At 40.3% G+C, this 22,907-nt stretch overlaps 2 protein-coding genes across 5 annotated transcripts in view; one reads left to right on the forward strand and one right to left on the reverse strand.

Annotated features, from left to right (window-relative positions):
- LOC148316874 (uncharacterized) overlaps positions 1-22,907 on the forward strand; it is a 78,510-nt gene that overhangs the window by 41,259 nt on the left and 14,344 nt on the right. For 2 of the 4 annotated variants that reach the window (XR_015840160.1, XR_015840162.1), the window contains one exon: positions 15,122-17,279. The exons of the other annotated variants lie outside the window; for them this stretch is intronic. The gene's annotated coding sequence lies outside the window, so the exon portion shown is untranslated. Of the gene's footprint in view, positions 1-15,121; positions 17,280-22,907 lie in introns of those variants that run through there. 4 annotated transcript variants of the gene reach the window in all.
- On the reverse strand, positions 1,973-16,350 carry tfap2d (transcription factor AP-2 delta (activating enhancer binding protein 2 delta)). Its single transcript, XM_088286247.1, has 8 exons — positions 16,157-16,350; positions 15,116-15,631; positions 11,486-11,546; positions 7,628-7,793; positions 6,256-6,374; positions 6,018-6,159; positions 4,449-4,562; positions 1,973-3,695 (listed from the first exon to the last, which is right to left on the reverse strand). Exons 1-8 carry the CDS (start codon positions 16,193-16,195, stop codon positions 3,479-3,481), a joined length of 1,374 nt encoding a protein of 457 aa, XP_088142373.1. The 5' UTR covers positions 16,196-16,350; the 3' UTR covers positions 1,973-3,478.

Genomic DNA, 22,907 nt, shown 5'->3' on the forward strand with positions numbered 1-22,907 from the left:
TTTAATCATAACATACTATTCATGTAAAACAGTCACCCCAATTCACTTTTAAAGTGAGCCCATTAACCGAATTCCGGGCTTGTTGTTTTGATTTGTTTACACTTTTTAGCCCATTTTGATCACGCTGCTTATGATTCTAATGTGGGTCAGATGAGAACGGTCCTCCACCGAGATTACGTGTTTCTTCACACACACAAACAAACAGCCTTTTGCTATAGTGTATTGCTAAAACATTTTTCTGTGATTGTGTGTGTATGTTTGTTGATTTTTTTTTTTTCCTCCTGTGGGTTTCCATTAACATCAAAGCTGCTTTTCTTCATACACTGTCACTAGATTCCAATATAGCTGTTCCCGAGGCTTAACTTGTACCTATATATTGTGCTGTTGTAACCCTTTAAGTGACGAATATTTGCACACAAACCACGCGGCAACACGAGTAGACAGGCACTACAACAATACCCCCAGATGTATATTCTTTATCCACTGTGATATAATATTACTGGTAATACTGCCTTACTGAGTAGCCGTCTCAGTACATCTCGGTTGGTGTGTCCATAGGTAGCTAAGGCACACATGGGAATGAGCAGCACAGTGTACATTGAATTGAAGCGCAGAAAAAGTGACCAAAATGGTTTCATTCTAATTTCCATTCGATTAAATTACATCATTACAAGTATACCTATGCACAATTAAACATTCAAGACTGCAAATTATGAAACAAAAAAAATCTATTACTTTTTTCGACTGAGTGGGCAAGAATGTCAGTATAGAGTTTGTTTTTTGTTTGTTTGTTTTGTTTTTAATAGTAGATATTGGGAACAATGTGATCTAATGAGGAAAACCCCGCTAGCTATGAAGAAGAGTTCTTCTGTACCTCCCTGTCGAAGCCAAACGGCAACAAAGAAAACAAAGAGAGAGGTGAACAAACATGTGCTCCTTATTATCTCGATAGCAAGATGAATGAATGCTAAACATTCTTCCAACTGCATTTTTTTTTTTAAACATCAAATATTTATTTCATCATTTGGGTAGACTTGTCAATAAAATATTAACATGGCTATGAAATAGCAAGTAATAAATAGCATTGTAATAATAAAAGAAAGTAACATTTTAAACCTAATAAGTGCCATTTAAGTAAAAAAAAAAAGAATTAAATTCATTGTGCATAGTGCAAATGCACTTAAAGTTTTAAAGGGCATTTCTCTGTATTATCAGTGAGTATCTATTTATCTAATTTCTCTGCTATTTTTGCATAATAAAAGAAAAGCTTTTAAAATAAATGTATCCTTTAATCTGGCAAATTTTCACACATGTAATATTTCCTTAAACTTGTCCTTGAATTACTTAAGTCAGTTGCTGTTTTCTGTATAACCCCTTCCTGCCATATCTGTAGCAGAATGAAATCTAACAATAGCAGCAAACCTGTAGCATCTGACAATCGTACACCCACGGCACATCTTTCCTTCACATATCACTGTCTTCACTGATAGATCACTTTCCCACCAGAAGCGTCCCGATATTGAGTGAATGTGACAAACCGGTGCAGGTGTCTCTGTGAATGTGACTGATTTTTGTATTTTAATGCCACGTAGTGAGCGTGACCTCCTTTTTAAATGACTGGAATATTAACAAGTAAACACAATCTACAGAGGTGGGATGGAGATGCCGGCAGGCAGCTGCTGCGCTCTCTGTTTTATCAGTTTGTTTCTTTAAATTTATTTAAGCAGTTAAGCTGAGAAAAGTCACTCAGCCTGAAAGCAAACATGAGCGCATACGCAAACAAAACAGGCCTTTTGAACACGGTAGCGCCTCACCTCGCATCATTTGGAAGAAAGCTAATGTCAGCATTGGAAACTTTAATGAGTTAAAGGTGTTTACTTTGAACTCTGGTAGTCAATTCATATCTATTGTGTTAGTTAGTGTGTGTGTGTGTGTCTGTGTGTTTGCATGTACCACACATTGAGGCCCCAAGTAAATAATAGAACACATAGTAACTTGTATTTATTGAACACCGGCATTTTTCAAATGTAGGGGTTTAAACATATATATAGTCGAAATCCTACAAGAAAAGTAATTTAAATATTTATATACTGTATATCTTTACAAATGTTCATGAGTGAGTCGGAGAGCTTGTGTCGGCTAACCCGGCGGTTTTTGGACAGTGTACAAAGATAGACATGGACATGCACAGGAAATAGTAATTGCTGAGTCACTGTTACAAAATGGCTGACTTGGACCCATCTCACACTTTACAAACCCTCCTCCCCTCCCAAAAAAACCCAACTCATAAAACGTACATTTTCACACGCACGTCACAACGTAGCCGATAGCTCTTGTTGTAACATTCAGGGTGTTCTCAGAAGAATTTAGTAAGAATTGGTCAAATTCTCCAAAAAACAAAATGGCCGACCCTGCTGTAGCACAATCCACAAACACGGCAGACGCACTTTTGTTATAAAACGTTCAATTTTGCCACCATTTCAAAGGGTTTCGAGCAAATCATGTCATTTAGCAAGACAAATTAAATTTTCATTTCAGTGAATCATCCCTCATACCAACCGACTAGATTCTCATGAGAACAGACTCTTGCAAAGCAGGCTCACGTTTGAAAAACAGTCTCATATTCTTTGCTGTTCACATGGTAAACACATTAGTTGCCGTGGCACTGATTGTGAAATTCCAAATGAAGGCAGCGAAGTGCTCTGACAGATTTTTGGGGTGGGGGCTCATTTGTGCGTTCAGAAATGGTTAGGGCGACTTTTGTCTTCAAAAAGTTTGAAAGTTTCCCTTCAAAGTTGATTATCAGGGGTCACCAACATGGTGCCTGCGTGCAAGGACCACACGAGCTGCCTGTGGGCCCGTTCTGAAAGTAGCTCCCTTGTGATGGGACATTGTGATTTCCTTGGAATGTTGTAGAACTGATCATTTAAAATGTAAACACTTGCTGAAATGTATACAAATAAAGCGGCCCGATTTTCGTTTTCAGCGCAAGTCTAGCTGTGAGTGGAATTTTCCTTTATGTTGGTATTTTGCAAGACTTTGCATACGTAGAACTGGGTGCAAAGGGGCGTTTGCGCCGTTGTGGGTTGGAAGCAGTCTTTTTCTGGCCAAACGTGACGGCACCCCTCATTTGCATTAAATTGCGGGCGGTAGGAGGGCAGTACACTGGTTTTGACATTGGAGTCCGTGCATGGCATTGGGACTTGCGAATTACGTAGTCATCCGTGTACGTGACATGGGCAGTTGGAAAGTAAATTCTTGTGGTTGATAATGTCTCAGCACATTCAAATGGCCTCAAACCCTTTATGGTCTTTGTGTGGGTGTGTTTTGTTAGTGTGCGTGTATTGTGCAATTAACAACCCTGCCATGGCACACTGATGTTAGAATGTGTATGTCCATAAATAAATAAATAAATATACACGCACACTCACACTCTCACACACACAGCTCCAAGGCACAGGGGACCAGGCGGTTGGGACTACTCAGTCTTTTCAGTTTTCCCATCTTTGCTCTGGGGCTCAGCTGCTTTGCGGAGCTGCGACTTTTCCGAGCTGCTGTTAATCTGTTGATCAGTTGGTCCGCTTGTTTTGCCGCTTGAGTTTTTGTCCAGGTAGTTGAGCATCTCACTCAGGACTGTTTGGAAAGTGCTGAGAGCTGCGCAAACAGCCGGTGTACCAAAACCATGAGTGATTAGACTGTTGGGAAGAAGAGAAGAAAGCAAATGTAAGAATTGTTAAAAACTAACACTAAACCAGAAATAGTGTTATTGGATAAAGCCTGCACGATATATTAAAAAAAAAACATCATCATTGCCCTATCGGCCCATGTAGTTCGACCAATTAGATGCAACCTCAAATGCGCATCGCCATGCAATACAGGAGCTAGGGAATTATTATTTTTAATTTCATTTGATGACAAAAACGCTACATGTTAAACATTGCAATATCAATATCGCAATACTCATCACTCATATCCCATTTTGCATGTTTTTCCTAATATCATGCAGCCCTAATATAAATTCAATAGCCTGACTTGTTGCTCACAAATCACTTTAGGAACAATAATAACTGGCATTCTAGTGTTAATTATTATATAATTATTATATGTTAATTATCAGCCTCTGTTAACTGACTTCATGCTACACGTACAAAATAAAAAAAAAATAGCATTGTTATGTGAGTTAATTGGAGTTGCTAAAACTTTCTCTGGAGGGTAACATCACACATGACCTTTATGCTAACAGCCTGCTGGTTGCCCTCGACAAACTCCCACCAGCGCTACTCTTTCCTAATGGAAGAAATTGCAGAGCTGCCACATTTTGTAAATGGCAAATGGTTCAGTGGAGACCAAACAGGCACAGCATTAGTTTACGCCACTTGATGCTTCATTTGAATTCTGCACCAGAGGTGACGACAGAAAACGTTTTTGTTCGGCAAATTCTTCGTTACCTGAAGTGTGTGAGGTGTCTCTGGATGTCCAGATCTAGGATGGGTGTCGGTCTGGAGGAGCCCAAAGGGGAACGATCTTGACTCAACAAGTCCTGGAACTCCTTACAGATTTGCCTGACAAAAATCAAAGAAATTACTTAAGTATCAGCATTCCCTAAGCTACTGTTGTTGTTGTTTTTTTGTTTTTTTTGGTTTGTTTTCGTTTTGGGAACAAATTTATGTTTTTGGATTAGGTACAAGAAGGGATTTGATATATTTATAGTAAAGGAGCATATCTGCCTATTAACAGCAACCCCAAGGCTCACCATAAATCCAACACATTTCTTTTTAGGTTGGCCGTGTTTATGCTAAATAAATGTGAAACTCTCTTAAGAAAATTAACAAATGATAACAAAATAAAAAGGATTGCTTGGATACAACTTCGTAAAAATCTTGACTTTGAAATGAAGTCGACAGTAATGATATTCACGACTACAGTCTTCCTTTCTTGTCTGATAGCGAGTAAAAATGAAAAGCTGGCTAATTTAAAGCTGCGGTGCATAGGTTTTGACTCGCCTTAAATAGGCTGCAATTCAGCATTACAATAACACAACTATTTCTTTGATAGAAGATATGCCTGGCCGGAAAATAATCACAAACGACAGGCTGTATTTCCGTAGACAGGCACCCGTGCGTTCGGCGTAAAAACTATCACATCTTCATTTTCGTGCCTTGGACAAGTCTATCCTGGGGAGCCGGCAATCAAGTTGGCTGTGTTCACTCTCACAACAGCGCAAACTGCCATTTTAAACTCCACTTGTCTACATATCTAAATACCAAAAGAAAGAAATCGAAAATAGGGCCCCATGTTGGCTGAAATAGTTAGCTGCACACATGACTCCGTTTACGCTCTGCCATTGTGTCTACAGGCTCCGCCTCCGCGTTATACGCTTAGCCAAGCTGAAGACAAATTAGTTCCCACCGTTGTATAATTTTGACATCTCAATAGTTGAGCTACTTTCCATTGCCAGTGGCCAAGGATGTATTGGACTTCAACTAATTGATGTATCACAAATATTTATATTTGATTTGAGAATTGACTTTGGAGCAGCCATGGGAAAACTATGGCCTGGGGGCCACATGCGGCCCGTTAAACGTTTTAATCCGGCCCGCCAAATTTAAAAAAAAAATTCAACTTGTTAATGTTTTATTTTCTAAATACTGTGGTTTTTCTAGGACGTATATTGTTGTAATGCTTTTGTTGACTTTCATTTAAAATGAAATGTTTTCTTCGATGAGGTGAGGTTACCAAAACATTCCATCCATCTGCTTCTGGTCTGGCCCCTCTGTCAAATTTTAGAACCCATTGTGGCCCGCCGATAAAAAGGTTTGCCCACCCCTAATTTAGAGCATAGCGATCTGATATTGGAAGTATCAATATTTGAGCTAGAGATGCACATCACAGTCATTTGCAGTATGAATATTCGAAACAAACGGGTAGGCTGTCGTGGACCTACACAAACCAGTAAAGGTTTTATATGCCTTTGAGTAAGAAATTTTTGTATGCGTGTGCTATGTGCGGCTCCTCACTTTGTAGCCAAAACCATTTTCTTTCGTGCGCTGGTTTCTTTCGACTCATTATGCTGCCGGGCCAAATGTTCGCCCACCGCCTTGCTGGGAAATTCTGTCTCACAGGTGTAGCCAAAGTCTCTTGCCAGGTGGAGTGCTTCTCCTGCATACACACATTACAGACTGATGAGTGGGATGCGGACCAAAAAGTTGAGGATAAAAACAGCATTTGAAACTGAAAACATCAAAAGTAACTCACCCTCCACTAGGGAGGTGAGCAGTGTGACATTGGCAGCTTTCCTCCGTCCTGCCGGCAGGTTGAGGCCGAGACGGTCTAATTTCTCCCGAAGACACCGGCCGCCGTTCTTTGACTTGGCCCTGTGGAAGAGTCAGCCAGTCTCACGTCACGTCTTACATATTTTTAGACTATTTGGATCTCCAGTTTCTTGGGAATAGTTCCGAAATACAACTCGCCAAGGCAGCAGGAGTCCGGTATAGACAAGATTTGATTCTATTATGACAATCCCATTATAGTAAATCAAAGCCTGAATAAATTAAAAGGTGCCACCCTGCGTATAACCGCCACTTCTTTAATCAAACACATTTGCATATTTAATACACTTTCGGGTTGTAATTTCCCTTGCGTTTCTTTGCGTCTGTTCTTTGCGCATTTATCTTTGGTTGAATACTTACTATTTTAGATCCATGTCATTTTCATTTTCTGTTCCATGCGACAATGTGACAATATACATTGCTAACTTCTCAGTGTACTTATGTTAAGACAGAACTTGATGAGCTTTTGTGGAGGATCATTGGGTTTAAAATGAGTTTCATCAAACTGTACTAATTTCCAAACAAAGCTTTGTTTTATATGACGACACATCAGCAAAAAAATAAGCCTTTAAAAGATATGATACTATTTTTGCATTTTACAAATACCAATCAATTTGATTCACTGCAGAGACGTATTGTGAAATTTTATTAACATTGTTGCAGTTTTGATTTCTGATGTTTCCGTTACCTTATTTGACCAGCCCTCTAAGCCGGTCTCCTCTTTGCTTGTCTCTACCGCATCAATAATACAGCCGACCCTCTGGTTCCTCTAATCCTTGCATAGTTTGGCTCTGACTCACCAATAGACTTTGTGGCCGCCACTCCAACAGCATGTCCTCTCTTTTATCTGAGCTCTACAAAGACTCATGTCGCGCTCTTCAATGTTCATTAGATAGATTAACATTTAGCATCACAATTACTATGGCCCCTCTAACGCAACATAATTGAAGTGTCTGGAAAGTATACCGCATGGCCAGGAAATGTTTAATTAATCTTATTCCATAATTTTACCAGGCACCATACATGAGTATTGTGTGGAGTACATAAGGACTGAATTTAGATGTCGCAAACAACTAGTGTATTAGTATGAGAAGAACCTTGTGAGGTCTTTTGCATTCATTTTTGATTATTAATCACTATGGGCGTGTAAAACTGCATTGCATCATTTTGACAGGTATTTATTATCTTGCTTCTTATCAGCTTCAGTGCAAGTGTACCTAAGTGGTGTCTCGAGTCCCCCAAAAAGTAATATAGCTGTCACATTTATGTCATTTTTTTTTTTTTTTTTTTGCACGAACCTGCGCAGTATTCCACCCAGTAGAGAGGCATTGAGGCACTCCGGCGGTGACAGTCTTCTCTTCACCTCTGCGATGGTGACTTTGTACTTAGAGGTGGAGCTGAGAAGTGACAGTCGACCTGGTACCGAGCAGAATAGATCTGTCGGATTCACCACGCAAGTTCCCCCTGTACGGAAACGCAAGACAATGTGTTAGAACAAAAATACCACAACAACTTTTTGGGGGGTTGGTGGGGAGGTGAACTGTGACAGAAAGGAGAACATTTGTTAAAATGCAAATGTTTTAGTTGTGCTGCTCATCAAAAACAATGCATGACAAGAAAGTGGTCATTACAAATGTGCGTATGATCACTCTATTCTTCTGTTTGTGGGCTAAATTATTTAGGTTAAATTAAACACGATGTGAGTAATTATAATAATGTCATTCATTGCATTGAATGTCTATAGTAGGGACCGGAAACCTTTAATACTCAAAGAGCCATTTTGACCGTCTCTCACACGGAAAAAAAAAACACCACAAAAACTTTTTAACTTCTAAAGTGAGGAAAACACGGCATTTACTGTAAACAATATCCCAAAAATATATTGAAATGTCATTTTACCAGTGAGTCCTCGCCTTCATTAAATTAAAGCCAAATTTAAATTATTGAACTGTACTCACCCAAAAATGCACAAGAAAAACGCAATCATTTTATCGCTTGTGTATTGTGCAGTCAGCTGTCCAATTGGATTATTTCACTTAATGTAGAATATATATTTGCAAAATAATAGCCAATGGAATTTTGTATTTGACCTGGATAATATTACTTTTTTTTTTTTGCTCCTGAATGGCACATCAATGCTGCCTGTCATTACCTCCATCTTAACTCATGATTGCACGTGAGCCTATGTGAACTGTGTTTGTTTTTTAATATAGTTCATGTGGCGTGAATATTAAGCATTCTGTTTTCTTGAAAAAAAATAATTTAAAAAAACTTTTGTGCGACAAATATTTCCAGTGTACAAATAATGTTTTAACACCAGAATCACAATATTTACAATTGTAAATAGGAATCCAACCAACTACTGTTATTTAAATATAAATAAGATACTCCTAATTTTCCAAAGTCTCAGAGAGTCGCAGCAGAAGATTGAAAGAGCATGTGGCTCCAGAGCCATGGGTTGCAGACCCCTTATCTTTATGGAATTTTTGGTTGCATTATAATTATTGAATAGATCGTCTTTATTTACTTGTGACAGGAAAGGATTGTTCTTGGCACTTAGCTAATATCTTTTTTCCCCATTCATGTAGTCCATCACCCACTTCTCATATTGTAAAATAGACTATTTTCATTGTATTGTGTGTGGTTGAGCTTTAAAATAATATTTGTACGTCTGAAGGGTCTGCTTTAATTCAAACAAAACCCTATTTCATCACCTTCCACCCACCACCAAGTTGACTAAGTTGTGCTTGTAAGGCGTGAATAAATAATTCCATGTGAAGGCTCTTACGCATTATTAACTGCATCTGAATGAGTCTCACTGCTATCCTCCTGGAAAATATTGACTGCTCTAGTTGAGAAGGCCTATTATTAATAAACTTTCACTTAAACTAACGTGCCAAGCAGCTGAAACGCAAGGTTGCTGTCTGATGTACTGTGGGCTATATTCTATTATTCATCTGCCTCATTATCAAATCTAACAGCGGGGTGTGTCGCTTTGTTATCAGGCCATGATGTGATGGAAATGGAGGAAAAGATGCCATTTAGGCCAAACAGAACAAGGCTGTAGGCGAAGATGCCCACGCCAGTTTTGTGTGTGTGCGCGCGTGTGTGTTGGGGCAACGTGGATACATTTGGCCACCAACTAAGGCTTTCTAACCTACATTTTAGCTCTCAAAATGTATTATTCACCATCAGCACCAATGCACCAGTCTGTGTTACTTTCCTACACAGAAAGGCAGCCGGGTCTTTTTAAGAAAAACAACGGCACTTTATTTCAGCACCTGGACAGCGACCCCGTGGACACAATGACCCGGACGAATACTGTGCACGTGTTTGTCGGATTCCTCTGAACCAGAACCAATATGTGACCTGTCTGTCAGATTCACGCGCCCTGACAGGAGCGCGCGCCTCTGAAAGCCTCGGGTTCACATCGTATTAATTCCCCTAAAAATGTTTTGATACAAAGTAGTTTGTATTTTATGTTGCCAAGGGCAATCGAAACGAGCTATTGCTGCTAGTGCAGCGAGTGGAGCGTGCGGGCCCAGAGGCGATAACGGTATTTAAGCAACGGAGAGTAGCCTCGGGCTGCGGCGCGAGCGGCGGGCGGGATCACACGCGGAATCAAGCGCCTGTTTTAAAACCAGTTTGCCGAAAATTAAAGAAAAAGAACACGGGCCAAATGTCATTCTTCTCATAGTTTAACAACAATGTTTACAGCTTCTTACAAGCCGGCGTGACTTGCTTGACAGCGCGCAAAGTGAGCGCGTGTACGTGGTGATGTCATGCTCGGAACCGGAAGTGGGCCTCGTAGAGTGATTAAAAGCGCAGACGACTCCTTAAGTAAAGCGAGCGCCTTTCTTGACTGCTTTTCTTCTTGGGGAGAGGGGGGCTGACGGGTTGTGTGAATATTCATGCCTGCAAAGCCGCAGTCAGAAAGAACAACATTAATATGATCTCGGCTGAATCCGGGCCCCGCTCCTCATTAGCATATCAAAGCGTGCGCCCGAGGCGAGAGAAGCTATCGATACAGGAGTGCGAGCTAAAGCAAAGATTATTGGTTGTGATGGTTGCGGCGGCTGAGCTCAGGGCCAAATACTGCGCACCATTAACCGAATGTGATAGCGGAGGGATTCCCGCGTCAATCCGAAAGAAAAACCCCAACACCTAAGAAGGCCTGATGAAAAATTAAACTGGAGACACGCAGCTTTCCTCTCCGTATGGAAAAGCACAACGGTCTGAATATTTCCCTAACAAACACACGGACACACGCACGCACACGCACGCCAGTGTTCTTAAAGCAGCTTTTGCTTTCAACTTTAGTGTAAACAAACCAGTGAACTGTTTAACTCATCTAGTCAAGAATAAAGACAAAATACATTTTTCTGTGACAAATGCGATTAAATAGAACTCGGTGTAACCTAATAAAATTGGCCTGGAATTAAAAAAACAACAACCAACATATTTGATTAGTTTCTACTATCAATCGAATTTCATCCAACAGTGCAAATTTCGCCTTCACAAATAGGGTAGAATTAAATTCTCACATTTTCATTGTGGCGTGCTTCTAGGCCAAAATATAAAATACGACCATGCATTTAACCAAATAACACTCAAGAAAAGAATAAAATTTATTCAGCACATGTAATTTTGTCAACAGAAAAAGAATATTCCTGTCCTTGAAAATAACTATGGTGTATGAAATGCTGTGGTTTTGCAGTGCGTGTATTGTTTTTAACCCGTATAATGATCCCAAAATGCATTGATGTATTTAATTGCATCACGAATTCTATATGATTCAATTAATTAACATTCGTGCGAGTGTATAGTAATAAACAAGAGCCACGTGCCCACAGTGACGACCTAAACAAAGTGCACGTAATAAATAAATACGATCAAGCAATTTGCAAGAATTAAAGGGCAAGAAGGTGTTGACAGACTTTTCAGTGATTTCAGACCGGAAATAGGAAGCAGTGTGTATCCACGCGGTTACAAGTGATGTGTGTAACATGCTGACAGCACACGAGTGGGGTGTTCCGGCGTGTTTGTCTGGCTGCTCTCTTTTCTTGTCTACTCGTGTCAGAACGTGAGTGTTCACGGCCTGGGGTATACAACAATCTAACACAACAGAACAGAGGAGACGTGGAAGTGGGTCTTACCTCTCCGGATGACGCCCCCTTGGCCGTTGAGCACGAGCCCACACTGCGCTTCCACGGAGCCCTGTGGAGACGCGCGCTCGTTAGCACAAGAGTGCAAAATCACTTTGCACGCCTTGTTGTTGGGTTGCAAAAGGGGACAACAGGTGGATTGTGTATGTGCGCTTAAACAATAACGCATCCATCGGAGCCATACAGTGCCATTATAAATAGAATATTTTTCGAAAGGTTCCCCAACTGTTTTGATGCATTCAATTGTTTTGCAACCCATGACATCAATCACAACCTCTGCAGTTTAAATTAGCAGCAAATGTGCATCATCCATTATGTATCGTTAAAATAACGCACTATGTCGTTTTCTTTGCAAAGCGCACGTTGATTTTTTTTTTTAATTACCTTTATAAAGGTCGACAAGCAAGGATATTATAAATATGATATAGTACACGAGAACTGATTGCATATCCAACCTGTAGACTTATTAGTGCATGCGTGAGCGCCGCCATTTTAGGACAGATCAGCACTATCAACAATGTCATCAAGAAAGAAGAACACGCTGTTTTTATTCAGAAAGTCCTAATCCCCCGTGCGAGCCTCAAGGCCCGCGCCCACGCAGAAAACCCCCCGATTATAATAAAGTGGGGAAAAGCGAGCTTGTTGTAGCTCGTCTTTTTTTCTGGATGTAGGCTACACATAAAACCAGCTACTGCTCTGTTTCGTTTTATTCCATTGCGCAGCTAAAGTGATTATAAAATCAATATACAAAACGCAGTGGTCTTGCATGAATTAGCTTAGTGACGGGCGAAAGGTGTGGCAGCTGCTTTTGTTCGGCATGAAAATCTCTTTAAGGCGCTCAAAAGATGACAGTGGGCTCCACGGAACCATAGGCGCATCTGTTCCGTTCACGCCTTGCGCGAGCTCGGGTTCACGGAACCTTTGCTTTCTTTCTTTTCCTCCATAAAAAGCCAGAAACTGCGCTGGTTTTATTCCACCTCAGTCAATATAAGATTTCAGTTTAACAATAAAGGCAGGGAAAAAAACAGGGCGCAATTAAAAGAAAAGTAAAAAGAAAAAAAGCGGAAACGTAATAAATATGTAATAAAATATTTAAAATGCTGCTACAAATATAATAAACGAATATATTTTATATATTGAGGTCCATGTCTGATTCATGAATAAATTCAATAAATAATATACATACACAATTTAATACTTCAAGATTCCATACATTCTGCTTGGAACATACTACATTTAAATAAGTCGCAATTATTTTTTGCATCGTTGGTAAAAACAAATACAGTAGTAATAATAATAATAATAATACTTATAATAATAATAATAATAATAATAATAATAATAATAATAATAAAAAAATAAATTACATGATGGACATATTGGAACCACGGGTGTAAAATAAGCGAGTTCACTCACTTAACGCTGCCGAAATTATTTGGCGACGTGTTTTACCAGAAGCTTGTTTAAATCAGCTCAGATGTCGCTGCATAAGTAACAAAGTTGATTGACGTTAAGTCGGTAATTGGATAAACTACGGTGCTTTATGGTGCTCGAGCAGGGTATTGTGTCCTCAACCCCGATCCCTTAATCCGCCCTTGACCGCGGAATAGAAAAACTAGCCGCTTTTCTTTGCCTCAACAGCTAGCCCGACACGCACACACGCACATGCGCGCACACAGATTTTTCATCTCCACTACTTCTTTACATCCAAAAGAATTATGTAAAGTCTGGGTCACGTGTGCGCGTGGAAAAATAAAGGGCGGATTTGACGAGGATTGTATAGACTGCCAGTCAATTAACCTTTGGAAAAAAAAGACGCCTGGCTTTCAGAGGCGCGGCCCCGTGCAGACTTGACATTTACTTGTTGTACGGTCACGTTCGTTTCGGCTTCCCCTCCTTACTTGCTGGCAAGCAAATGATCTCGAGATGATATGCAGCATTATTCCCTTTTCTCCATAGACCTGCTCACTGGCTTGCAAAGAACGGAAGGGCCTTGCTCAGTCAGCAGACTGGCAGACATCTGGCGCCCTCCTTCCCACTCATATTTGGGAGTTATGGTTGTAGTGGAGGGGCGGTGGGGGCTGTTGCCAATAGTAGGCCAGTGGGGCAAGGGGGCTGGGGGTGACCATGCTAGACTGGATTGTACTAGACTATGCTAAATGTTATAGACTATTTTCGTCTACATTGTGATGGGTGTATTCCAGGCTGCATAACAATTGACTATACTCAACTAGTCGATTCATGAGTAGATTATACACTACTGACGGATTCAAAACTATGCCAGGCTTGACTTTGTACTTGCCTATCGTCCCTCGCTGTCCGGTGAAAAACACATACCATTTAAAAAAAAAAACGTTCATCTTGATAGAATATCTGTAAGGAAACACCATTAATGTAAATTTTTTTAAAAAGGGACATGTTTTTTTACAGGACAGCGATGCTACGCTATATTGTACATAGCCTAAAGAACTATAGACCATTCCAGCCTATGGACTCGGTTATTATTGACTAGATTTAAATTGATTACGCGACCAGTTGGATTACATTATGTTTGATCCACTATTACTCCGAAGATACCAGATTTTATTTTCCTCTGATTTACTACATTGGACTAATTTCACTCTGTGCCTATACTAGACTATCTATATAAGGATACTGCCAGATGTCATAGAGCGCTATGCTATGCTATACTGTGCTATGCTACCCTACACTGTTCTATGCTCTGCTATGCCATGCTACATTAGACAACAACACCAAAATAAGATGATTAGATTCCACCACACTCAATTGGACTAGACTGGAATTGACGATATTTGATTGTAGTACATTGGCAGAGATTGTATTTGACAATACTGTACTGTACTTGGAGGCACTATTGACTATATACATTGGATTACACTTGACTGTTAGTCTTTTAAACCAATAAAATATCTGTTTTTTTGTTCAATAATTATGACAAGCCATAATGACAGTGCCTGAGTAGTCTTTGAAACCCATTATTCATTTGAGTGATTACAAACGTCTACATAATGAAAAGAGTGTATGAGATGTCAAACACAGCCTACATAATAACTGTACAGTACAATTTTTGTTTGTATGTTTTCATCGTTGTATGTCCTCTTGACACAATTGAAAAAGAGGGCTTGGCCTCAAGTATCCAGGGAGATTTAAATGAAGGATTGGAATTAAATGAAATATCTGCAAAAGAACCACGAACTAGTCTGCATTAGACAATACTACTGTGCTGGAGTGCACTTGTAACTCCAAACTCTGTCATGAAAGATTATCAGAATTTCACTGAGATGGTCAAAAATGTTTTGCAAAAAAAAAAAAAAATGTAAATATCATATTTTGGTTTTCTATTCGTGCCAGCTCGTGACTGGCATCACAAATAAATGCACTTAGACTATATGGTCAAAGGAACATAATTACCTTGTGTATCTACTTTTTGTCACTTTTGTCTTGGATGGTGTGCCAAGTCATTTTTTTTTTCGCAAATAAAAGATGAACCATGGCTCAATGAGCTTTTGGGAAACGCTTTGCCAATGTATGTCATAGTGCTTTGCAGTAAATGTGATTTTGGTTTGGAGAGGGGACAAAGACGGAGGCCACATCATGTACCTGCAGGTCGTCTGCAGCCGAGGGGAGGCCCAGCCCGGCAGCAGGCAGCAGTCTCTGGTCCGGATGGTGCATCCCGACGCCGTAGGCCTGGGAGCCGTGTGACGTCATGAGCGACAGGTCGTGTCGCCGGTAAGCGTCGAGGCAGCCCAGCTCTCGCCGTTGCTGCTCGTCTAGACACGACGACTTGAGCGCCGATCGCGCGTTGTGCAGGTTGATGAAGTCTGCGGGCTCTCCGTGGTGGATCTGCTGGTAGTACTGACCCGAGTGGAGCGAGTTGAGGCCGTAGGCCTCCGGGGCCACTGCTGGGTGCGAGTGCTGGAACTCATAGTGGAAGGACTGGTGGTGCAAGGGAGTGTACTGGTGGTTGGCGGAGAAATAAGGAGAGGCGAACTCCGTGCCCGCCGGCGCCGGGTAGGTGAGCGGGGAGGAGGAGGAGTAGGCGACCGAGGAGTTGGCCACGGACTCCAGGCAACCGAGCTGCATGAGCCGGTAGCTGTTTGATCCGTCGTGACGTATCTGCGGGATAAGAAAGACAAGCGGGCTGTGGGAACCATGTCATTTAGCATCAGCCGCTGTCTCCTCACACTCGCTTGCAAGAGAGAGGAAAGAAAAAACATTCCGAAAAAACACAACTCACACTCTCAAAGCGCGTTTCCCCCCCTCGCTTTTAACCACCTGAAGGAGATGTCACCTCCACACGCCCGGGAGGGAAACTAACGCTCCGCAACAGGAGCTATTTTTTTTTCTTTTTTTGTAAGTTTATCGGCGCTATTTAAAACTAACGCTTTTAGATTGTTAAATATTATTTCATGCAGCCGCTCACAATGGATAAATGTACTAATCACACCGTCCTCCACATACTAATAAAATATATTTTCTTGCGCTACTTGTGCATTTTGCCGTCTTTCAAAATACATTGCTTTGCTTTTCCGTTTAAATCTTACAAAGCAAAATTGCATATTTAAAGCTTGAGTTATTTAACAACAACAAATTCTTCTGCTTCAGCTTAATATATTTTCAAGTGCATAAAGAAGCATTTACCTCTGCGTCGTGGACAAGTCCCGGGAAGGTCGCTGACATTGTGTTTTTCTCCAAAATAACCCGTTGCTTTTCTCTCCTCTCCTCTCCGACGATGATAAAAATGTGTTTAAATCCCCAAAATGTGCGATAAATGGAAAAGGCTCCCCTCGCGCACTGTGTGTGGGTAATAAGGGCAGCAAAAGCTGGTGCAAGGCGAGCGTCTCCCCTCTGCACGGACGGGGCTGGCTCACGGATTTTGTACTTGCAGGGTATTTCTCGGCTGATGTCGTAGGTCCCTTGGTAATATAGAAGTTTTGAAAATTAAGCATCAGCACTGAGGAATGGGAGGACAATAGACGTAGCGGAGCATCCCAGGAGACCAGGAATAAATATTGTATCTTCGCCTTGATAAGGAAGCATGTGCTGCTTTCAACATTTTCCAGCGTTTTTTTGCGGACATTTCCCTTTTTGACCGGTTTGTGCGTGGTCGTCTGCTCGCTTTCACCGCGTTGTTTATTTTCCCCCTCCTTTAATCATGCCACCTAAGCTTTCTTTTGTTCTTATTTTTATTTTTTTACAAACACGTGCGGACTTTCGACCAAGAATGTAAGTTTACTTTCGAGATTTATAGCGACTATTTGCGTATTGGTGCAGGGAATTAAAACGAATTTTTATCGTTAAAAAAAAACAACAACAACAAAAATAATTAGTAGTTGATGTGGAGCTCTCGGATGCAACATTTGATGATGCTTTTTTTTTTTTGCAAATCTAGCTTTTTTTGTGTGTTTTCTTTTCATTTAAATGCGGATTTTCAAACAAAAGGGCTGCATTTTATGCACGTTTCTTGCACTTGTTCGTTGATTTTTACGAGATCAAAAATGATTGAAACTACACTTTTTACATTTTTTAGCAACCGTCGAGTGTTTTCATTTCCAGTATTGCTTCGATTGTTACATTTTTAATTGATAATTGAATCATGACATTTGACTGCATTCAGCGATTCCGTCATTGTATTTATTTGTTTTTTAGTGAGATGTAATGTGCTTTTGTCATTGTGGACAAAAAGATTGATGCAAACGTTTCCCCAAATTTCACTTAAAATTATTTCCTGCCCTAATGTTATTAAATAATTATTATACTATTATTGACCTGATGTTTTTTTTTTCGATAACTCGATTGTAACATTTCTCTGTGTCTATACTCCTGATTTTACTCACCTGTGCACGCGCCCTCGTGGTGGTCGCGCTGGTCTTACAAGGATATGTTAATATAAAACGAGGGTCTTTTTTCTTCTCTTTGCATGCGTTTCATTGACTTTTACCTTCTGAATTACAATGTTAAAAAAAATCAGTCGAACTCTTGTAGGCCTACTGGAATAAAGAGGCTAATATGAAATAGTGGTGCGCCGTGTGATGTCTGCAGCCTGTTTAAGGAGTAGAAACACCACCTATAGCTATAGTCGTTGCCCTTGGGCAGCCTAGGAAGAAACAGCAACACAAAACGTGAACGGGAGAAGGTAAAGCTCGCGGCCAGCAGCCTGGAGAGGAGCAAAAGCAACTGTGGAGGAGATGGGAGGGGAGCAACATGCACCGTCTGACTAACTGTCACATTCTTTACCATTCACAGCGAATGGACAACAGAGAGCATAGTGGAGATAAGCCCCAATCAGTCTTGTTTTGTTTATATTGCTAGTCAGCTGTAACCAAAGCCACTCTTCATGTGATATTATTAAAAGTGCAGACTGCTGACGCCCAGACGCCACCATTGACTCTGCACTTTAATTAAGCAACTATTTAACCCTCCCATCTGTTCCTGTATGCACGCCTCTCACACTGTCCCCAATCGTTGTCATAATAATAATAATAATATTAATAATAGAATATTAATGATTAAACATCTACAATAAAAAATTTATTTGACTCATATTTCATCCTAGTGTGCTGTTGGTAACGTAATATTTCCTGTTACGTCACTAAAGTGGACCCTATTTTTTTTTCTTTCCCTCGAAGCACTTTGTCTGAATCAGCAACACATTCACATAACACGCCTCCAATCGCATGCTCTAAAAAAAAGTTCTCAAGGCCTTAAATATTTTAATTAACCATTCAAGGTTGGGTTTTGTGTGTGCACGTGTGTGTGCCCTCCAGGCTCAGCGTCAAACCACAGCTCCACGAAGGCCGGTTGTCGCATCCCGGCCGAGTATGCAAAAGCTGCTGGGGGGTGCAGGTGCATGGATGAAAGGGTGGGATGAATGAGAGAGGTGAGGAGGGGGCTTGCATCAGGCGAAAAGAGCGAGAGGTAGCAAGGTGATGCTCTTAAAGTGGCCAGTCTGATGTGATTACGTGTGATATTTTACTTAGCTTTCTAGTACTTAATTTTCTTGGCCATGATAACTCGCTTTAATAAATGTGAAACTTGAAATGAGCAATCTAATATAGAAAATTAATAAGATGACGTTTTCTTTTTCCGCTCAAAGTCATACGAATGTTACCAAGTGCAACAGTTGCACGGTCGTCTATCATGCAGTATCTGGGTCCTAAGTGGGCATAATGGTGTCTTAATGGTGGCCCTGCTGTATATACCGAGAGCTGGAAGCGCCGCATGCAGCAGATGCGCACTGATCTCCGGACAGGAGCCAGTCCATCTGCCGCCTGACGAGGCAGGGAAAGGCCCAAAACGCACTCAAGCCCACAGGCGAGAATTTTGATCAGCCCATTGCTGTTCTGCAAGGAGCCGCGGGGTTGGTTGATATATTTTTAGAGCAAGTGTCAGAAAACAATACAAGTATAGAGCTTTGCAGTTTACGTGTGAATTTGAAGCCACACTCATAATATAATCCTAATGATGGTATATTTGACTATCAACCCAACAACAACCAGGAAGCATGCTGACTGAAGATTTAAAAAAAAAAGTCCCATAGTGATTTTACTCATCTGTCTGCAAGTGGTAATTACACGTCCTTTAATATTTATTAAATTATTTGAAACTTATTGATACTGCTTCCCCGATGTTTCTGTATGGGACCTATTTTGAGTTTTATTTTTTTAGCCTCTGTCATTGTCTGCTCCGTGTATCACGGGTCACTTTTTAAGTGCAGTTTAATCCGATCCAATAAAAGAACTGCAACCAAAAATAATTTATATATACATTAAAAATAGAATAATGCACAATTTTGTTTGATAGTGCCAAACAGGTATACATTTAATTACAGATGTTCGCCAATGGACTGAGTGGAGTTCCTCGTTTATTTCAAAATATTAGACACAGCTCTCAGCTCATTATGGACACAACCGTAGATGGTATCGAACATATTGCTTGAAAAAAATGCAGCTCTTGAACTGAATTGCATCTGATTCTGCACATGTCCATAACCGCGTGACCATTGAACGAATAAAAGGTGTTGTTTATTCATTCGTGCAACAAAATAGAGTAAATTGTACAAGTTAGTCCAAGTCTTTTCCCTCTCTGCGCATGCGCCGGTCTTGTTTTCGCGTCCGTTTTCATTTTAATCACTCATCCAGCTCATATGGCTGTGAGCGTCCGTTGCGTCGGTCCTGCAAGAGTTGTGTGCATGCGGACTCGAACCTTTTGCTGCCAAATAACGACTGCTGTAATCATGGCGTGAAGCATAAACAAACGGCCCAGAAGATGTTTGTCCTCCCCAAAAAAAGTAATTAGGAGAAATGGTGTCTGACCTAGATAAAGGATGCGCCACGGACGGGAAGCACAGGTTAATATGCTAATATGGATCTGCTAATTGTAGGGATTTACTTGTCAGTTTGCAGAGTGTAATGGGGGGCCGGGGGGGGGGGCGTCAGCGCCTTGTTTTGCAGCAAATTAATTTCTGCCCATGAATGCATGCAGTGCGTGAGGTGAGGAGGCAGGAAACAGGTGGTCGCTACCAAATGGACAGTCAGGGAGAAACAGATTGACGAATAGAGACACCAAAACAATCTTTATTGACTCTTTTTTCCCCCTCCACTTTACATTTCTTCCCAGTTCTTTATTCATTTATGTTAAAATACAAATAAATAGATCACACTGTTAGTCAAACGGATATTAATTAGTATATAAATGCCTCCTGATTGTTCTTAAAAAAAAAGACAAGTTCAACAAGATGGGCGTCGGGGTATCATTGATGGTTTGTGTTGCCAATTAGTGCGTTTAATTGTTGTTCTTTGTGTGTGTAATTAGTCCTCAAGTCAATTGAGAGGTTCATTGAGGGCAGACACGTGTCAGCTGCTGCTGAAATAGTGCAGCTAAGGCCAATCTGCCACCAACGGACAGCCGCTCACCAGCCATATTGGAGATGCTTAATCCTTCGTTGATGCTGATAATGATAATATAAAAATAATCATAATAAAAATGGTGATAATAATGCCCCCTCACACAAAAAAGTCCCTCATTTTTCTTTCAGATTTATTGCTCAGTAACGTCTCCATCCCAGCAATCAATCAACGCTCTTCCACACGGTCACTGATGAACAATATATTTTTTTTAATAGAAGTCCACAGCCACCAAGCAGCAACCGATGCTATAAAATTGATCTTCAAACTTAACTTCAGCAGCTGTTGGCTCAGTGGGCCTGGTGCGCGTGCGTCTGTGCGTGTTTGCGCGTGGATCGATGCTCATTAACTTCTCTTTGCCAGAGTTCTCTCAAGTGCTGCTCGAGATCACACGGAAGCCAAAAGTCTCTCCAATATTTTCCATTCACTTTTATTTTGAAATGAACAAAAAACGAGGGAAGGTTTTTCCATTTGATTTTCCTCCTCGAAAGTAATTTATTTGCCTTTCTATCGTCCTGCTATGTGAGGATGAGAAGCAATAAGAATAATGTGCTGACTTTTCAGTGACTTTATGTTAACAAAACGTTAATTATTATGGTTGTAGTATTTGTGATGTAAAACTGCAGAGCAGCCATTGCAAAGGTGTTTTAATCTAAATATATTATATATAATATATATTTAACCTCTCCTCACGTTGCAATGCAGTTCGACACCAGAGTAAATTAAAACCACTCTGACAATCACAATATCAAAACTGAACTCTTTTATGGTGTGTGCTATGCACCTATATTGTGGCAGATGATAACATAAATAATACAGTCGTTGGCAGGGAATTTTGTTAAAGCTTCAGTTCCACTTTATTGACTGAGACTGAGATGCGATACATTGAAACTTATGGTGATGCTAATCTTATTTTAATTGCAAGTGATGCAGGCTCAATGTAGTTTTTCTGCAAATACTTCAAAATACAAATGTATTCACTTTCTGGATGGTCCTTGATTACTTGCTTCATGCTTTAGTTTTATTTCTATCAAGACAAAAATATTTATGAGCCTTCACCCGAATTTCGTGCCTGATTGTCTTTAAACTCATTTTTGGACGAAGTATTTCCCTTCTTCCTGCTATTCATGTCCCAACCAGCAGAGTGCGCCACTATGGCATTGCAGCCTGGGGGGAGATTAACCTGCCGCTCTGTCAGAGCAAAAGACAAAACACTCACACTGCAATTTTACACATGCAAGTCGGCGCTGAGCAGGTTCCAGAGCTTCAGTTGTGTAATTCCTGTGTAATCTCTGTAATCTTTTAACGCAGTGCTGTTTGCATGTTGTGAGTGATAATGTGTATTGTGTAGATTGAATTAGCAAGATGAAGCGGTAGCCTGTCTGTTAAAGGAGAAGTCTTTTAAGGAAAAGCTTGAGGAGTAAGTGGATCTTACCACTTTGTCCTTAGAAGCTTTTAAACCCAGATAGAGCTGATGCATCAAATAAATGTACATTGTGATAAGATTGTCAGTTGACCTTGAGTAGACACTAGCTAAAAGTTGATTTTTCTTTTCTCTCCACTTGATTTTCACTGTGCTGTCAACCTGGATTGTTAAAGTTAAGTTAACCACATTTGAGAGAAACTATACATCAAAAGTTGCCCCCAACCTACTGTTCCAACTATTATCATGTATGATATCACGTTAGACATTGTCTTACTTCACCTCACTTGACCTCCGTTCAAAGCATCAAAGCATTCTCATTGCATGTGTTGCTTCAAAGTATGAATTCAGCATGTATGAATGGAGTGTGCGGTCTTACTATTTTTAGTGCCATGCCAGCTGGACATGGTGCAAGGGTGAACCAGGAGTCACGTGTTGGCAGACAGGGATGAATGAGTTGAATGAGCAGCGTCTGAAGAAGCGTAGACCATGCAGGGTCAGAAAAGTCAAACATAGCATATCAAAACTAAAGCGCCACTTACGAATCAAAAGTGTAACATGTTGGATTGCAGGCAGTACAGTGAAGAAGTGGTTAGCACCTCTGCCTCGCACTCTTCTGTCCAGAATGTTGTTCACCTCACCTTATGCCTTCTTAATTAGTCAATAAAGTCAAAAGTGTTCAAAGAGAGTTTATTGTTTCAATCAGGTCATTACAGAATTAGACGTTCATTTTAGATAAATTTATTTTAGTACTGCTGAACGTCCGGAATGAAGCAGCAAGGACAAATACTGATTTGAGAATTGTAATTTAGGACACTTAAAAAAAAAAAATAATCTATTTTGTATTTGAAAACATGCCACATATTATAATCATAATATTAAACTAATACTAAAACTAAAATAAAATGAAGAATTTCCCAAAATATATGAAACTTCTACAAACTATCAAACCTTAAAAAAAACCTAAATAAAACTAACTGAATGTGAAAAACAAAAGTCCAAACAAAATAAAAACTAACCGTAATGAAAAATCACTAACTTTTGTAACCCTGGTGAGTACAGG

This window comes from Idiotropiscis lumnitzeri, chromosome 21, assembly GCF_059441095.1.
Source record: "Idiotropiscis lumnitzeri isolate Australia: NSW breed Sydney's pygmy pipehorse chromosome 21, RoL_Ilum_1.0, whole genome shotgun sequence".
In the NCBI taxonomy this organism is placed as follows: domain Eukaryota; kingdom Metazoa; phylum Chordata; class Actinopteri; order Syngnathiformes; family Syngnathidae; genus Idiotropiscis; species Idiotropiscis lumnitzeri.

Excerpts from the sequence above, each read along its gene's own strand:
- tfap2d (XM_088286247.1), bottom strand. The coding sequence starts at position 16,195 with ATGTCAGCGACCTTCCCGGGACTTGTCCACGACGCAGAG. Across the intron at positions 11,547-15,115 it reads CGGCTGCAGACGACCTGCAG|GGCTCCGTGGAAGCGCAGTG; the intron begins GTACATGATGTG and ends GCGTCTCCACAG. Across the intron at positions 7,794-11,485 it reads AGGGGGCGTCATCCGGAGAG|GGGGAACTTGCGTGGTGAAT; the intron begins GTAAGACCCACT and ends GTTTCCGTACAG.